The sequence below is a fragment of the Danio rerio genome, chromosome 13 (assembly GCF_049306965.1).
Source record: "Danio rerio strain Tuebingen ecotype United States chromosome 13, GRCz12tu, whole genome shotgun sequence".
In the NCBI taxonomy this organism is placed as follows: Eukaryota; Metazoa; Chordata; class Actinopteri; order Cypriniformes; family Danionidae; genus Danio; species Danio rerio.
The window spans coordinates 12936618-12955913 of NC_133188.1; the positions used below are offsets into that span (position 1 = coordinate 12936618).

At 36.3% G+C, this 19296-nt stretch overlaps 2 protein-coding genes across 3 annotated transcripts in view; one reads left to right on the forward strand and one right to left on the reverse strand.

Annotated features, from left to right (window-relative positions):
• Nucleotides 1–1634: 1634 nt before the first annotated feature.
• Nucleotides 1635–13195, forward strand: rrh (retinal pigment epithelium-derived rhodopsin homolog). The gene is given in 7 exon segments (NM_001004654.2): nucleotides 1635–1882; nucleotides 5265–5455; nucleotides 7117–7216; nucleotides 7325–7478; nucleotides 10414–10582; nucleotides 12086–12264; nucleotides 12347–13195. Coding segments are annotated over 7 exon segments (1026 nt in total). The 5' UTR covers nucleotides 1635–1755; the 3' UTR covers nucleotides 12453–13195.
• Nucleotides 13196–15681: 2486 nt separating this feature from the next.
• The window catches only part of enpep (glutamyl aminopeptidase), a 39475-nt gene continuing 35860 nt past the window's right edge, over nucleotides 15682–19296 (reverse strand). The window contains exons 18-20 of one of the 2 annotated variants that reach the window (XR_012388545.1): nucleotides 18618–18758; nucleotides 16175–16256; nucleotides 15682–16062 (exon numbers count right to left, since the gene is read on the reverse strand). Coding sequence is in view for 1 of the 2 variants with exons in the window: in NM_001199731.1 (NP_001186660.1) it covers nucleotides 15916–16062; nucleotides 16175–16256; nucleotides 18618–18758 (370 nt within the window). In the remaining variant the exon portion in view is untranslated. 2 annotated transcript variants of the gene reach the window in all.

The window sequence follows — 19296 nt, forward strand, 5'->3', positions numbered from 1 at the left end:
TGACAGCTGCATGTGTGGATCTTGTCACAAAATGCGGCGAAAAGTCCTACAGTACATGACGTAATGCCACAAATATAAGCATACTTCATCTTAACTCCATTTCACTTTAGTTCAGTTATAAGTTTAGTGCAATTTAGGTATTTAAAAATCGCTGTTTACATGGTAGACTCTTAATCACAGTATTGTCTTAATCATATTAAAATCGTATTAAAGTATTGTTGCACATGTAAACAAACTCAATGTTTGTCTCAATCACTCCATCAGGGCTCTGCAATCTTGGATATGCGAAATAGAGTAGACAGTACGCCTCAAGCTTATTGACAGTGGAAGATGATTCACGGTTAGTCGTGTCAGGAATCCAACCACAGATTAGCATGTTGTCCTCACAGAAACAGGCTCAGCCATCACACTAAATCAGCTAAGCTGTATATTTATGTTTAAATGTAATTAATGCTACACACTTTAAACGCAGCAAGTATATGAATGATGTTTGCACATGCATTGTAATTTTGGCTCGAGAGATGGGTGCCTAGTGGGTGCAAGCAAAATGGGACAAACTTGGGGGAACGTGTGTCCTAAAAGTTTGAAAACCCCTGCTCTAGGGGCTTACTATATGACCTCTGTCACCCTCTTGTGGATGGACAATGTGAAACATCTTCGATCTGCTCAATATGACAGGCTGATGGATGCTGACGCACTGTATCTCCAAAATTATAACTATTTACTATAGGCTTATCCTCATATATATATATATATATATATATATATATATATATATATATATATATATATATATATATATATATATATATATATCCTTATAAATGAACTGCATAGTTGCAATCTAAACAATTCTCACATGCAAAGCATCAGAAGTACATTATGTTGTCCAACAGCTGCAATATTTGTCAAACTGAGTTTATTGATCTGCTGTCACTCTATGTGGACGGAGTAATACACAAAGGTGAGGAGGCTGTGAGTGCTGTTATTACAGAAATTTTCCACAGCTATCAGCCAATCAGACTGGAAAACCAGACAGAACTGTTGTATAAACTGTACTATATAAGTTGTAAAAAACTACAGTATTGGGTTTATATTAATAGAGTTGTTACCATATCAACTATAGCATTAACACAACAGATTAACTAAACTATAGAATGATCCAAACTCTATATTTACTATGAATTAATATAGTATTTTTTCATTCGGGATCTTATTTCTATTTTAACATTTTTAACAAGCTCCCCTTCATCTTAAATAAGCCGTTTAATCCAAACATGATGTAATAACATACTTGAAATAACAACAATTCCACCAAGTGCTTAGATATATTTGACTTTACTTTTCTGCATTCACACAATCTCAAATCTCAAACTATTATATCTGCCCAAAAGGCCTGAATAAAACTCATCAGTATGTATATTACCACACTTTTAATGTTTTTAAAAGTGAAACATGCCAAAAAAAAAAACCTTCTCCACCATCCAAGTAAGCTTTTGTGTTGTGTGGAATGAAAATCTTTCATGTGCGGATTAGCAGGGAAACAACGGTTTCTTCAGTCCTCACAAACCAAGCAGAAAACATAATTAGAGAACATAATCCAGGCCAATGCGTTCCTCACAATCACCCCGTAACCTTCCCCTAACACACACACAACTCACGCAGTTTGATGACCTGCTTTCTGGACTTCAGATTGTGCATGATCTTGTTGGATGCCAATGTGAGACAGAACTGAAGCCGGAGTGGTGTGTGTATATGATTATGTGTGATAAAGAGATGGAGTCTGGATTGCTGAACGTTTCTGCTGAGACTGTTTATGGAGAAAAGAGCGCCTTTACACAAACTGAGCACAATATTGTTGCTGCTTACCTCATCACAGCAGGTAAAGACCAGAGTGTGTTTGTGTGTATGTGTGTCTAATGGGATGTGAGCTATATGATCAAACTGAAATAAATGTAATAATAAATGAATAATAATTAGTCTTGTGAGCTGGCATCTTCTCAGTTTAGAATCCAAATCTTATTTTGGGCCTAATAATCAGATTAAACACAATCTTAGCTTTGAACATTTTCAGAAATTTGTAATTTGGTGAAGATTCTTTAAAAGTTATGAACAAATGTTCTTCCAATAACATTAGACCACAAGAACATAAACACAATAAACATCATGTGTGTGCACTGTTAACAATATTTGCAAATTACACCGTAATTAACTGTAATTTGAACTGTATTTTACTGTAGGACAGTTATGCGGTATGTTACAGTATTTTAAAGTTGCATTGTGAAGTTGACTATATTTTACGGTAAAGATATACATACAATTCTGTTAATACACATTCAGCAAAATAAATGGTGCTGTAAATGTAAATACAGTATTTTTGCTTTAATTGATTTACAGTAAGTTACAGGTGAAATGCTGCAAGTACTGTAAATTGTGTAGTAAATTGTTAACAGTGTATGTATTGCTTTCTTACTAAAGATTTAAATGTTTTAAAAAAAATTTATGTAATTTTTTGTTGGTTGTGGTGAGTTTGACCTAAAAAAATACTTAATAATTTTTTAACTTGTGACACTTTTGGTGTCATGAACATGCCAGCAAAATTCTAATACTATGAGGTGTGGAATGTGCATGAAACATATAATATTGATGGTAGTTACTGACAGCTGCATAAATGATATTGTAGAATATGAATCAATAAGGACTATATGAAAAGGCAAGACTAGTGTAAAGTTCTCAGTAGTGTAGTGTAGACCTTTTTTATTCAAACTATTCTATCAATTAAAAAAGTTAAGGAAGTGAAGAAATGAAACTGTTAAATAATGGAATTAGAGTACATAAAGACACGTGGAGCCTTTGAGTGATTCTAGAATTGTGAGTAGATTTTGTGTCTCTATTATAAAAAAATAAATAAATAAATAAACAATATATATATATATATATATATATATATATATATATATATATATATATATATATATATATATATATATATATGAAAAAATTGTATAATAGCACAGATAAAATCAAGTTATCTTTACAAATAATGTTTGTATTTAGGTACAATTTGCCTTAGACAACAAAATATTGACTTAATCCACTATTTTGGAATGTCCATCTCCCTGATCATACATTGAGCTTTAATTATCATTGAATAATTCCGTTTAATTTTCATGTTTACTTTAATAAAAAATTAGTTGCATGAAACATACATTTTCGTTATTTTTTAGTAATTTCAATTATCAAAAAAAAAAAAGTATTTTGTCTATCCCTAAATTCTGGTCAACTCTATTACATCAGATAGAAAAAAAACATGTCTCATCCTCTGGTCTGAAACTCTCTATAAGTCATTGAGACACGTATTCTCATTCATTTGTACAAAATGTTTAAGATACAGTAACAGTAGATTAATTATTTGTCAACTCTGTTATTATGATATGTCAGTGAATTAGTCGTTCACTTTTTATACATTCATTCATTCATTTGCTTTTTGACTTAGTCTCTTTATTTATCTGGGGTCGCCACAGTGGAAAGAACCGCCAACTTATCCAGCATATGTTTTATGCAGCGGATGCACTTCCAGCTGCAACCCATCACTGGGGAAACTTTTTATACATTTTTAGACATGTGGTTTGAGGTTAGCACTTGCTATAGAACAAAATATTGGATAATGCCAACCATTGATGTCAACTCTGTTATTATCAACTCTGTTATGGTTTAAATTGTTTAACATTAAGTTAAACAACAATTAATAGAGGAGAGCGAGGATGAAATCAACATGGGATGAAACAGATTTTCTCGAAGCCATGTCAACATTTGCTTTCCAGGCTATACAGCACATTCAGCATGCAACCCTTAATGGAGCTGCCAATTATCAGCTGATTTTAGTACCGCGTCCTGCGGTTAAGTCTGAATTTCAGATTTTAAGTGCAGAAAGTACATTATTGTAGCGGTTCTTTTTTCCTTATTAAAAATTGTGTTTCTATTTTTATACATCAGGGTAGTAATGATCAATTTACGGGTTATTTAGTGCAATAACACATCCTTAAGTTTTTCAGTTTGGTTAAAAGAGCAAGAGTTCCTGTGGGGATGAAAGTAACACTGTTATTATGCCCCACTGCTAATAGATAAAACATATTTTTCACTTTTACATTAGAGTTTGCAGTGTTTGGATTTAAATGGTTTATAAAATGAATGCATATTGCCAATAATAATAAAACATATAACAAAATTGTACAAACTTTTAACATTTTGCACTTTCATTGGTCTTGAACAATTTGATAGACCTAAAATTTAAAATGAAAACGCAGTTTAATATATTTTTTGCAAAAATAAAAGACAAAATATGTTTGCAGTGAACATTAACAAGGTCAAAGTCAGATATAATTAAAATAGATAAGATTAAGCCAGTAAATCTAGCAAATATTGATGTCTTTTGACTCACCCATGCCATGTGTTACTTTGTCCCATACTGGAAATTTATTGCAATTTATTGCAATCTGTTCAAAATATAACCCAATACTGATAGACCAGACTTATGACACAGCAAACCACAGCAAAAATATATTTCTGTCTAAAACATTATCTTTTAAAAACAGGTTTTTATGAAAATTGGTACTTTTGTACCTGCTTTTTGTACCCCTAACAGAGTAAAATGTTCAGAATATTACAAATACATACATATATATATATATATATATATATATATATATATATATATATATATATATATATATATATATATATATATATATATATATTTTTTTTTTTATTTATTTATTATTTTTTTTTTTTAAATAACGTATTGAAATGAATAAACAAATAATTTTAAGTCAACTATTTGATGCATTGGGTTCAGTGTAGTAAAATTATAGTATACACTTTTGTTTTACTACTAGTGTAAAACATTCTCGCAGTGTTTGCAAAGTGTGCAACTCTAAAGTTACTGTAACCAAGAAAAACGCCTTTAAAAACTTCTTTTAAAAATTTATTTTTTGACCTCGAAGGTTAACATTTAAGTAAACCATTTTTACAATGTCATCGGAGTGTTAACAAAATACTCCTAGACCACTTTATTTAGTTATATGAGATATTTTCATCTTTCCACGAAGCTGACATTTACAGATTCAGACAAGCTTCAGAAATGTCCAGCAATGCTGTAAAAACGGGTGTAAAACGGTCAAGTGAAAATGGGAAATGTGTCGAGTGACGGATTATTGTGGTGAATTATGTGCTGGCAGAAGTCTGAACTCTGTGTTTGGTTTCAGGAGTGATTAGTCTGTCGAGCAACATCGTGGTGCTGCTGATGTTCGTGAAGTTCAGAGAGCTGAGAACCGCTACTAATGCCATCATCATTAATCTTGCATTCACGGACATTGGCGTGGCTGGCATTGGTTACCCCATGTCTGCAGCTTCAGACCTGCACGGGAGCTGGAAGTTTGGCTATATGGGATGCCAGGTGTGCACATTATACTGTATATACTGTCAAAGCAACAAAACAACTAAAGTAAAGTCATTCTGATTAAGTAACTAATGTTGTGAATATAGCTGAGTTTCATTGTTTGGGGTAATTAATTAGAATATATCTAAAGACATGAAAAATCTAGAATAAAGAACACTACTGAAAATAGGTTACTTAATTGGTTTTCTTAAATAATTATTTTACTTAATAATAATAATCGTCAAAGTACAGTTTAGAGTAAATAACTGTGCCAAGGTATTTAGTATGATTACACACTTTTTGAGAGTCTGATTTTTAATGGAAGTGTTCATCTGTATGTGAGCAGCCTTTCTAAAAATTGATTATCATATCTTTTGACTTTGTTTTCTGAACTTTGATTTAACTTGACTCTGTCTTCAACTGAAGATTTGACTTCTCACACCATCAGACAAAATCAGTGAGTATTGGACCATGACCTGATTTATTATCACAAAGATTTATTATCATAATTTAATATTTAAATTTAAATATTATTTAAATGTGAATAATATTTAATATTAAAACTTACTGTATATAAAATAGCATGTGCATGAATAAATGAAAATCTAAATGTTTATTCTGTTCATAAGCACAAAAAAGTACAAATAAATAATATATTCCCTACTAGATTTTTTTTATTAGTTAAATTTTTAATTGATTGTGATCCATGGAGAAAAAATAAAACAAATAAAAAACAGAACAGAACTTTATATTTATTTGTTTTAATTAAAACTGTACATACAAATGTAAATATTTACTCTGAAATGTTACGTGAATTATTTATTTACAATATATTATTAATTTAGTTATTGGTATCTAAATTGTTATTTAATAAATATGCCATTGTTATTTTGCTATATAATTAATTATTATCGACGAGCTCTTTCAGAAATTGTAAATAATTTAAATAGGCTCTATTCTTATAAATATACTGCATAGTTGCAATCTAAACAACTACATTCTTGACTAAAAAAGCCTCAAAAGCACATTTTGTTGTCTAACAGCAGTAATATTTGTCAAACTGTAGTGTCTCTCTGCTTGTTGCTGGCTGTATGTGGGTGGAGTAATACACAAAGGTAAAGGGTGCAGAGACCTTTGTGTGATGGTCCTGGCAAAATATTGCGCAACTATTAGCTAGTCAGATTCAAGAATCAGACAGAACTGTTATATATATATATATATATAAACATCCACACACACTCATTCACACTCATATGCTATGGACAATTGGGCCTACCCAATTCACCTATACCACATGTTTTTGAACTTGTGAAACCGGTGCACCTGGAGGAAACACGCGAACGCAGGGAGAACATGCAAACTCCACACAGAAATATTCTTGCTGTAAGGCAACAGCGCTACCTACGGCACCAATGCGTTGCCATATATATATATATATATATATATATATATATATATATATATATATATATATATATATATATATATATAAATATATAAATATATATATATATATATATATATATATATATATATATATATATATATATATATATATTATCAGACACTTCTGTTATTACATTTTACATATTACATTTCAGATGCACGTTTTTATAATTTAATTATTTTCATTCAGTTTTTCATTCTTTCTAAATAATATAATACTGCTTCTGTTCTAGATTTACGCTGCGCTGAATATATTCTTTGGAATGGCCAGTATTGGACTGCTTACAGTGGTTGCCATTGACCGATATCTGACCATATGTCGACCTGACATAGGTATGAATCTCCACAAAGTGACTGCCATTGTCTCTGTGGATGCTATATGGTGAACATCATTCATTCCTTATACTGTAAGAAACCATTAATGTGTGTGTTTCTCCACAGGACAGAAGCTGACCACCCGCTCATACACTCTTCTGATTGTGGCCGCATGGCTAAATGCAGTGTTTTGGTCCTCGATGCCCATCGTGGGCTGGGCAGGATACGCTCCAGATCCCACAGGAGCAACATGTACTATCAACTGGAGGAACAACGACACGTGAGCAAACATCACACAACACACAACAAACCACAACACACTTTAGTCTAGCTGTTTCACCTCTCTGCATGCTAGCATTCATACCGAGATTGTACAGAGAATAGGTTTCACCATCAGGGGGGGAACTTCAATGCTATGTGGAAACTTCCACTATGGGGATTTTATCAGAATCCAATCATATTAAACAATAATAAAACTGGCCAATGAGTTTGTTAGTGTCAGCGTGCACAGCTGGTGTCAATTACAATCAGTGTTGAATAAAGATGCCGCTCCTGCCATGCTGAGGCATCCTTTTTGATTTCGGAGCCTTTCACTTAGCTTCTGAGAGAGTCTGAGAGAGAGGGTTTCTCCAAGTATTCGTCACAGAGAGAGAGAATGACAAAGCAGGCTGCTTCTCCCGGTCTAGAGTGTGCGATACGTGGCAGCACATGATCGAGCTGGAATTCTCCCTTGCCTGCCGTTCTTTGGGTCCAGTCCTCCAGAGCGGTTTGTATTCAGCAAGTTTCCCAAAAGAGCAACGCAGTCGTGCAGAGCGTCTTTTTCAAGATGTCGTTCCGACTGTGCGTTTCTGGATGCGGTGGTTCCTTGTCGCCAGATGATGGGCTGTGTTGGATGTCTGGGGGTCCAGCATGTTAATGCAGTGCTCGCGGGCAGTCCATGCCGTCACTGTAATGGCATGTCTGTTGCGCAGTTAAAATCGCGGCTCGCTCTTGCAAAAGAGCAACCCATCCCAGTTGTTCACTGCTCTGCGGCTGGCACTTGGGCAGTTCTGAGGGTCACATTGGGAGTAAATCTGCCACCTTTTGGGCTCGTGGACCTCTCGCTTCTCCATGCGCACCATCCAAGCTTCAAGCAAAAGAATCGCTCCATCCTCCCGGATGATCACTCTCGCTTGATGACACAGAGGATCAGAGGTCCATTGTTGCATCGGAGGGTGGGCTATCACTGTCTGACGAGGATCTGAACTCGCCCCCTCCCTTCGAAGTAATGAGCGCGGCGTCGGGTCTGGAAGCGGACATGATGGCTGTGGTTTACCGGGCTGCTTCGGTCATGGGTCGATGGTTCATCCCCCAGCACCACAGCCCGACCGACTAGACAGGTGTTATGTGGAGGATATTAAGAACGCAGTCTTGGAGGGCACCTTTCTCTGCCCGATCTGCGTGCGCTTCCGCCCTCGCCACCCTTGACGGTGGAGCAGCCAGGGAGTACGAGTTGATTCCCCAGATTGAGCTTGCCATCGCAGTCAATTTATGCCCGGATTACGCCCTTTTTCTGGCGTGATCAGTCTCGTCTCCCATCCAAGACATGTAGGTTATCTGCCTTCCTCGGGGCCAGAGCCTACACATCCGCGTGCCTTTGCATGCGATGGCCACCTACCAGCGCTACCAAACGCAGGTGCTGGCCCAGTCGCATGAGGGTGGCAATCCACACACGTCAGAAGGCTACACCTCTGGTGATGCAGGTGGGGGGGGGATACTTTGTTCCTTCATCACAGCAATTGTCCCTTTTTACTCATATGTTAGAGTCTGTCAGCAGTTGAACCAGTATACTACATTTCATCAATAAATGAACACTAGAAAGATTCATCTCAGTTCACTCTTTGTATGGAAAACAGGTGTAACATTAAACCACTCAATAACAAACTCACCAGAACCTCTATTAGGTACACCTGTCCAATTTCTAATTAGCCAATCAAATGGCAGCAACTCAATGCATTTAGGCATGTAGACATGGTCAAGACAATCTGCTGCAGTTCAAACTAAACATCAGAATGGGAAAGACAGGTGATTTAAGTGACTTTGAATGTAGCATGGTTGCTGGTGCCAGACAGGCTGGTCTGAGTATTTCATAAACAAGCTGATCTACTGGGATTGTCACGCTCAACCATCTCTTGGGTTTACAGAGAAGTGTCCAAAAAAGAGAGAACATCCAGTGATTGGCAGTTCTGTGGGCGCAAATGCCTTGGTAATGCCAAAGGCCAGAGGAGAATGGCCAGACTGTCTTGTGCCATTCCTGTCAGCTAAGAACAGGAAACTGAGGCTACAAATCGCACAGGGTTACCAAAATTGCAATAAAAGATTGGAAACCTGGTTGCCTGGTCTGATGAGTCTCGACTTCTGCTGCAATATTCAGATGATAGGGTCAGACTTTGCCATCAACAATATGAAAGCATGGATCATTCCTGGCTCGTATCAACAGTTCAGGCTGGTGGTGATAGTGTAATGGTGTGGGGGGCATTTTCCTGGCACACTATGTGCCCATTAGTACCAACTGAGCATTGTGTCAATGTCACAGCTGGTCTTTTGAACATGACAATGAGTTCACTGAACTCAAATGGCCTCCACAGTCACCATACTCAATCCAATAGAGCACATTTGGCATATGGTAGAGCTGGAGATTATCATCTTGAATGTGCAGCCAAATCTGCTGCAACTGCGTGATGTTACCATGTCAAGCATGGACCAAAATCTATGAGGAATATATCCAGTATCTTGTTGAATCTATGCCATGAAGCATTAAAGCAGTTCTGAAGACAAAAGGGGTCCAATCCATAAGGTGTACCTATTAAAGAGGCCTGTGTTCATGCTTGACTACTACTACTAATGCTTTTTATACATGTATATAGTACTTACTCAAACGCTCACCGTTTCAATATACATTGTAACTATTATTTTCCAAAGTTGTAAATTAAAGCAAAGACTGCTGGACTTTGTTTACAAAAAAACTCTAGTTGCCCTAACCCTAACATTTGTCCATTTTATAGATTAAATGTAAAACAAAAAAGCCTTTTACTTGTTTAAAATAGTCACAGATTTTTTTTGATTCTCCTCACACAGTTTTAATTGAACACTTCAGTGTTGATAGTGCTAAAAAAGTGAAGTATATTTGGCTTTTAAATTTGAGTGGTGATTACACTGTTCTTGTTTTATTGCAGATCTTTTGTGTCATATACAATGACTGTGATCACCGTCAACTTCATCATTCCTCTGTCGGTCATGTTCTACTGCTACTATAACGTTTCTGCTACTGTGAAGAGATTTAAAGCTAGTAACTGTCTGGACAGCATCAACATGGACTGGTCAGACCAGATGGATGTCACCAAGGTAAGCAGCAGCATATATACACTGTAACTCTCAAAAAGTTAAGGTAACTCAACCCATTTGAGGAAACCGATTGCAGCAAACCATTCAAGTTCAAAAACTAATCCTAATGAGTAGTGTTAACTTACTCCATTTGAGTTAATGAAGCAATTTGAGCACAGTAAAACCCAATAAATGTAGAGAACTCAAACCAACTGAGTGCTGTAAAACCTAATAAGTTCAGGCAACTCACACCATTTGAGTTAAACAGAAACTAATTTATGAGTAGTGAAAGCTTACTCCATTTAAGTTGAAGTAATGAGGTATTTAATTAACTCAACACCTTCAACTCTGAGTTCAAAACTCTTTTCAAATAAGTAAAATTCATTCATTCATTCATTCATTTTCTTGTCAGCTTAGTCCCTTTATTAATCCGGGGTCGCCACAGCGGAATGAACCGCCAGCTTATCCAGCGAATTTTTACTCAGCGGATGCCCTTCCAGCCGCAACCCATCTCTGAGAAACATCCACACACACATTCACACACACTCATACACTACAGACAATTTAGCCTACCCAATTCACCTGTACCGCATGTCTTTGGACTGTGGGGGAAACCGGAGCACCCGGAGGAAACCCACGCAAACACAGAGAGAACATGCAAACTCCTCACAGAAACGCCAACTGAGTTGAGGTTCGAACCAGCGACCCAGCGACCTTCTTGCTGTGAGGCAACAGCACTACCTACTGAACCACTGCTTCGCCCCATAAGTAAAATTAACTTTCAGTAAATTTCGAGCTAACCACACTCATTTAATTTAATAAAGTTGACTGTTGGGTTTTACAGTAATTTTTATTTTAGTTTAAATTATCTTTATACTGGATGTTTTGAAAATAGTTTTTTTGTAATTTGTGTGTGTTTTATCATTTATTTTATTTGCTGGTTTAAAATATTATATTAGAGATTTAATTGATTTATAAAATGTTTAATTTCATTTTACTCTTCATAAAAAGTAACTGAAATGACAAATCATTTTTATTTAGCCAAAATATTTTTAGGATTTGAAAAATGAATAAATTAAAAGAATAATTTTCTGAACCCATAATAAACGGTGGTTAAGTGGTTTAAGAAGGTCACTGGTTTGAGTCCCGGCTCGTGCAGTTGGTATTTCTGTGTGAAGTTTGCATGTTTTCCCCATGTTCACCTGGGTTTCCAAAATGTGCTCCGGTTTCCCCCACAGTCCAACGACATGCGATATAGGTGAATTGGGTAAACAAAATTTACCTTACTCTTAATGTGTAAATATGAGAGTGTATGGGTGTTTCCCAGTACTGGGTCATGGCCAAAAGGGCATCCGCTGCGTAAAGCATATGTCAGAATAGTTGGCGGTTCATTCCGCTATGGAGACCGCTGAAAAATTATAAGTCAAAAGAAAATGAATGACTGAACAAAAAGCCAATGCACAACTCTAAATTACAACTTGCTCTCCGATGTAGTTAGAACTAAATGCTCCTTCATTTTTACAGATGTCTGTTATAATGATAGTGATGTTCTTGGCTGCCTGGTCTCCGTATTCCATTGTGTGTTTGTGGGCATCATTTGGTGACCCCCAAAAGATCCCAGCTCCGATGGCCATCATCGCCCCCCTCTTTGCCAAATCCTCCACCTTTTACAATCCCTGCATCTACGTCATCGCCAACAAGAAGTACTGCCATCATTTTTGAAAATGTATGTGATAAGTCAGACATACTCTTTGCTTACTAATAAGCTGTATTTTTTGACTGCAGGTTCAGGAGAGCCATTATAGGAATGATACGATGCCAAACACGACAGCGAGTCACGATCAACAACCAGCTGCCAATGATGGCATCATCAGTGCCGCTCAACCCATGAACGTTGACGCTCAGATATTAAGAAAACATTCAAAAAACATCAGCGCTGGACGCTCCCCATCTGCTCCACTGTTTTTAAAGGGATAGTTCACCCTAAACATGAAATCTCACCTTCAAGTGGTTCTTAACCTTTATAAAATTCCGATGAACAAAAATGAAGATGTTTCGAAGAATGTTGGAAACCAATAATCATTGACCTCGTTCACTGTAAAAATTATATGATCAATTAGTCATGACAGCATGTTATTAGGCCATTGCAACTTATTAAAACACACGCTGTTTTGAGTCAGTTTAACATATAAACTCAATGGATTTATAAGCTTAATTTGATTTAGCTTAAAAATTAATCAACCAGGATTTATTTTACAGCGTAGAAGTTAATAAATATCACAAATATCATAAAATAATAAAGTCAATAAAAGTATTTATATTTTCAATATTCTTCAAAATATTATCTTTTGGGTTCGGAAGAAAGAAAATGTAACAATAATGACCACATACATTTTTTTTGAATGAACTATTCCTTTAACAGCAGTAGGGTACCATTACATATGAATGTAAAGTTCTTATAGCATGAACATTTTTCTTGCGAATGGCTTTGACTTTGTTTTACTACTACTATTCAGAATCTAGTTTGATGGACTGATGAGTGTAACGTTATCATCTGCTTACTGCAAATCTTGTGATACTACTGTCCTTGATACTGTATGTGCTTAAGATTTGAATAAAAATAAGTCCAGTATGATTTATTTATCATAATTGTTTCTATGAGTTTGCATGTTCTGCCCGTGTTCGCGTGGGTTTCCTCCGGGTGCTCCGGTTTCCCCTACAAGTCCAAAGACATGTGGTATTGGTGAATTGGGTAAGCTAAACTGTCCGTTGTGTATGTGTGAATGAGTGTGTGTGGATGTCTCCCAGTGATGGGTTGCAGCTGGAAGAGCATCCGCTGCGTAAAACATATGCTGGATAAGTTGGCGGTTCTTTCCGCTGTGGGGACCCCAGATTAATAAAGGGACTAAGCCGAAAAGAAAATGAATGAATGAATATGCATGTTCTCCCTTTGTTCATATGTTTCCTCCGGGTGCTCCGGTTTCCCCCACAGACCAAAGACATGAGGTATAGGTGAATTGGGTAGGCGGTGAAGTTGTCCGTAGTGTGTGGATGTTTCCTAGTGATGGGTTGCAGCTAGAACAGCTCTGAAAATGTATATAAGTTGATGTACTTTCAATTCAAATGGTATTTTGAGTAGAGGACGGGGCTTTCTTTTTGCGCATCATTCCCACATAGCAAACTAAAGAGGAGCATGGTTAATTATATTAAAATAAAGTTGCTATGGAAGCCATAAAGCTGACATCAACAGAAGGACCGCCACTCCAGAGGCAGAAGTAAATACTCAGACTTTCATTGAAGATTACCAAAAAATGTGTTCAGTGGATTCATTTACATGGATTAATTGTTCAGCTTAAGAATAAAAATGTAAGCAAACAAAATAAACATTGCAAATTTGGATTTAACATCAATTGGTCAAAATATGGATGAATAAATGTTTAAGTGTCATTCAGTATAACAGGTTCATGTAAAAATCTAACACCATGCTTATTCTGACCTCTACTTACTAACTCCCAATGACAAAAAAATGAATGTATTTAGTATTGTCATCATTTAAAATGCAATAAATAGTTAAACCTTTGTTTTCCATTGAGCTCCTGTTATAAAAGCTGCTGTGTTATTCAATTTTTTTGTTTAGATTTTTGAGCCTAATTTTACAAGTGGCTATTTTAGTAAATGTCAATCCTTTTTTCCACACATGTATTTCTAAAATCATAAGAACTTGATACAGTTTGTCACTAAAAATCATGTCCTCTGGCATGACATTACTGTATATGCTAATTTTAAATGGTCAATCTCACTGAAAAATTTCAATTAGTTTAAGGACGTCATTTAAGATCATGTGACTGAAGCCCCCTGTGAAGCCCATGATGCACACTTGATAAGTTTTTGTCAGAATTTCTCACATATTTAGAACCACTATAAAATTTTGCTGTCCTTTGTGACTACCCATTTATTTAATAATTTCATATATAATACATGTACAACATTGTAGATGAATTGCAATTTGTATATTATAAAGAGTTTTTATTTATTTTATTTTTGCCATGTCAGCAAAATAAATATTCCAGTAAAAAAGTTAGTAACCACTATATTTTTTGTCAAACATCAAACTACATACAGCAGGGAAAATAAGTATTGAACATGTCATGTTTTTCTTGGGAATAATATTTATAAAGGACTGTACTGAAACGTGTTTGATTATTTAAATCAAAGCTTTTTTTCAGCTCAAAGACGCCTCTCATGTGGAGAATGAAGTCATATAAATTGCTCAGCTGTAATTTCTTAACAAACTTCAACAGAGTTTAGAAATTTCATCTATCCAAACTGATCTTTATTTTGCATTTTCTATTGGATTCAAGTCCAAGATTGGCTGGGCCATTCTACAGCTTGATTTTCTTTCTTTGAAGGAATTTAAGAGTTTCCTTGGCTGTGTTTTGGATTATTGTCTTGCTGAAATGTTCTCCCTGGTTTCATCTTCATCCTCCTGCTAATGTTGATGTTGGACTGAAGCAGCAAATATTAATTTACAACAAAAAAGGGCAAAAAATTGCTGAAGAACTACTGAGAGACTTCAGCTGCTGTCTGGGCTTTCCCTGCCTTTCTACACCTCCCTTTCTTCATGTGTTTAATACTTTATTTCTGGGTTGTATCATCTTATTACACATAACTTAATTTGTAAACTAATTTGATTTCTTTTCTTTGCATATATGGATTTCTTTGGTTAGTCAGCATCTGGTGAATATATCAAGTCAACAGCACCTTTAGAAATGTTTTCTGAAATGAAAATGATTAAAAGTTATTTCATTACTTTTTTGATGGGTAAATCCTAGAGGTTTCAAGGATAGTGGCAAAATAAAAGATTTATAGTGACAATTTGTGAGTATTCTGGTCCTCAATGCTCCTTAAATAAACTATTTTAAAATTGAAATGATTTGAAATAAATGTTGTTTTAAATATTGCACATTGAAGCTATAGTTGTAATGTAATGGGTGTTCAAATTTTGAACAGTAGTTATTTCTATTCAAATAAAAGTAAACGGGACACATTCGATCATCAGAATCGAATCAGGATCATAGAACATACCTCTTCGATCTTCAAACAATAATCACATTTACGCATTTTACAAATAAAACATTTTATGTCAATTGCAACACATTAAATAAAGAAACAATGTACAGTTCCAAAGGATTTGTAATGCCTACTGTAGTTCCAGTAAGCGTTTTGTTTCATTTAACTGTCATGAACGCAATTATGGCTCTTTGCTAAAGATTCATTTTCAAGCTGCCCTGAGCAATTCATTGACTTGTGAATCCTAATTACTTGTGGGGTGGGCAAAAAATGTTCTTCTAGTACTAGGACACATTGTTCTCCAGCCAGAACCGGATCTCATCCTTATTCCTTTCCACCCATTCGATATTGTTCTTCACAGTCTCCAGTGCCTGCTTCCTGGGCATCTCACCTGCTCCTGCATTCGGGTGCAGGGCAAAAAAGTGCTCCATCTAAAACAAAGAAATCAACTTATGAGATATTTTGACTCATTGCATAGTTGGATGGTCCAAAAATAAGGACATTTAAAGTGAAGTAAAAAAGAATAGAAAAAGAAAATCTCACCTTCCACAGTTGAAGATTAGAGCTGTATGTAGTTGTAATTCTGGCTGGCAGGCGGCCCAAATTTCTGTCATTGATAGTGTATCTAACAAGCAGCAAAGAACAGAGATCTTTATTATACTCAATCAACGTCACAAATCATGTCACCCGTATAGTTTTGAATGGGGGAAATTGTAATGGTCAATTTGGTGAATGAAGCCCGTCTTCAAGTAAAGGAGCAAATCATTAATCACTAAAGACTAGGGATGTAACGGTATTGTAAATACCGTCATACCGCAATATTAATTTTTTTCGATATTACCGTAGTCGCATGACTCGGTAAAACTATAGGTCTTCTGAGAAAATTTGCTCAGGCGAATGAAGCGAACGGGAGGTAGCGAAAACTACAATTCCCATCAGCCCATGCTTGACCATCATCCCTTGCGGTCTGTTGTCGCTACAGATCCAGTAATGCGGAAATGGAGTGTGCTGCTAGAAGCGGGGATGAAAAAGAGCTGGAAAACTCTAAAGCGGGTGTTGTCGCCGCGCGCGTACTGAATAGCGGTGTTGTCGCGCTAGTTCTTATCAGCTGTGTTGTCGCCCGCGTACTGAATAGCGGTGTTGTCGCGCGAGTTCTTATCAGCTGTGTTGTCGCGCGCGTACTGAATAGCGGTGTTGTCAGCACACTGTTCAGATTGATGCAGACATGAGACCTCTATCTCACTCATGGTTTGTCCTCTCAAGTGGGGGAAAGACAATGCACAACTGCTGTCAACCTGGGCCAAGTCATATCTCTCTTGTCCCAGAAACCTCAGTCCCAAATGAGAGGGTTTTTTCTGTTGCAGGGGACATTGTAAATACCCAGAGATACTAGCTTTTGCCAGATTATATTTATATGATAATTTTCCTTTAAACCAATCTTTATCTAAGTGAGTGAGTGATTAAATGTTGAATGTGATGAGTTTTCAACAAAACTAAATTGAAACTTTATTTTTTTACATGGTTTAATATTTTTTGTTATTAAAATTGAAGTTCCTGTTTCAAAGCTTACAGATAGATGGCTAATTTGTATGTCATTGACACTTTTTTGGAGTATTTTCATAAGTTTTGTTTTTTCCTGTAAATAATTCAATAAATACCGTACCGTGACATTCATACCGAGGTATTACCGAACCGTGAAATTCTGATACCGTTACATCCCTACTAAAGACTGATAATTCTCCAGGAAAGGGGCTCAGACCAGACGTGTGTTTTCACAACCGTTTCTTAGCTGTTATGCACTCTCTGGAATCAGCAAATGGTATGAGCTGGTCTGAGTATTTCAGAAACTGCTGAGCTACTAGGCACAATAGTAGCTCAGCTTCACGCACAACCATCTCTAGGGTTTACAGAGAATGGTCTGAAAAACAGAAAATATCCAGTGAGCAGCAGTTCTGTGGGCGCAAATGCCTTGTTGATGCCAGAGAACAGAGGAGAATGGCCAGACCAGTTAGCGCTAATAAAAAGACAACAGTAATTCACGTGACCACTCGTTACAACCGAGGTATGCAGAAGAGCATCTCCGAACGTACAACACGTCCAACGTTGAGGTGGATGAGCTACAGCAGCAGAAGAACACACTGGGTGTCACTGCTGTCAGTTAAGAACTGGAAACTGAGGCTACAATTCGCACAGGCTCACCAAAATTGTACAATAGAAGATTGGAAAAATGCTGCCTGGTCTGATGAGTCTCCATTTCTGTTGCGATATTCGGATGGTCGGGTTAGAATTTGTCATCCTGCCTTGTAGCAATGGTTCAGGGTGGTGGTGTAACGGTGTGAGGGAAATTTTCTTAACACACTGTGAGCTCATTAGTAATAAAAATAAATGAATTAAATTAAATTAAATGAATGAATTGCATTTGAAAACAAATGTTCTCTGGTTTTGTAACTTGGATGAAACAAACGTGAGGTACAGTCTGTCCTGTAAAACATGAACGCCCACAAACTTGTAAACAAAGAGGTTGCTGTCAGAGAGGCAGGCAGGTGATTTACCATCAAGACCAAATTGGGATTTACTTCAGTAGACCAGTACGATCGAAGGAAGCATTCAGAGGAAGCATTCATATGATTATATGTGTAAAACGCACATAAACGAAGTTGGTGTCGTGATCTCATTCCCTTCGGTTGCGCAAACGCGTTAGTTTGGGCAACCTAAAAAAAATGCCAACTTTGTTTAATACATTTAGAAACTGAACGTGAGAGACAGTTGATGTTTAACATAATTGGCGATTCCAAATATGAAATTTCTTCGTAAGCTTGGTAAACAATTTAGGAGAATTTGATGTTTCCCCATTCAAACAAAATGTCCAAGCATGCCCATGAGGTGTTTCAAAAATGGCGGCCAACTAAAATGACTTGCTTTAAAGGCATTTTTACTCAACACAAGTGCTGTTTTTAGTTTTATTTCAGCGGTTAGATGAACTAACCTGTTCACCAGGTAATCCCAGTTAAGCGTCATCCAGTCCCAGGCCATAATTTTACCATCAGAGCTTCTTGACACGTATTGCACTAAAGTAAAAACATCTTGACTCCTTATGATGCTTTCATTTTTTGTGGCTTCAAGCAACCTGTTAGAAAACAAACATGTTGAAATAGTTTCAATTTATATCAATTCATTAAAAATTAGGGCGGAGCTCAGAGAACAGTACAAAACAAACAAAACAGACTTCTTTAACACAGATGTTGCTAAATCAGATACGATTGCGGCCTGAAGTTAACAAGAATTATTTATATTATTTATTAAAATTCCCATTTATTGTATTTTATTAACATCTACCCCTACCCCAACTCTAAACTCAACCATCACAGTACTGTTTAAACCAGTGGTCACCAAACTTGTTCCTGGAGGGCCGCTGTCCTGCAGATTTTAGCTCCAACTCTAATCAAACACACCTGAACAAGCTAATCAAGCAGCTCAGAGGTATACTTGAAACATCCAGCCAGGTGTGTTGAGACAAGTTGAAGCTAAACCCTCCAGGACCGAGATTGGTGACCGCTGGTTTAAACCGTAGTTGTACAGAATATTATTTGTTATTTATTACATTTCCCAGTTATTGCATTTGATTAACAACTACCCACAACCATCACAGTACTGTAAAAACATTA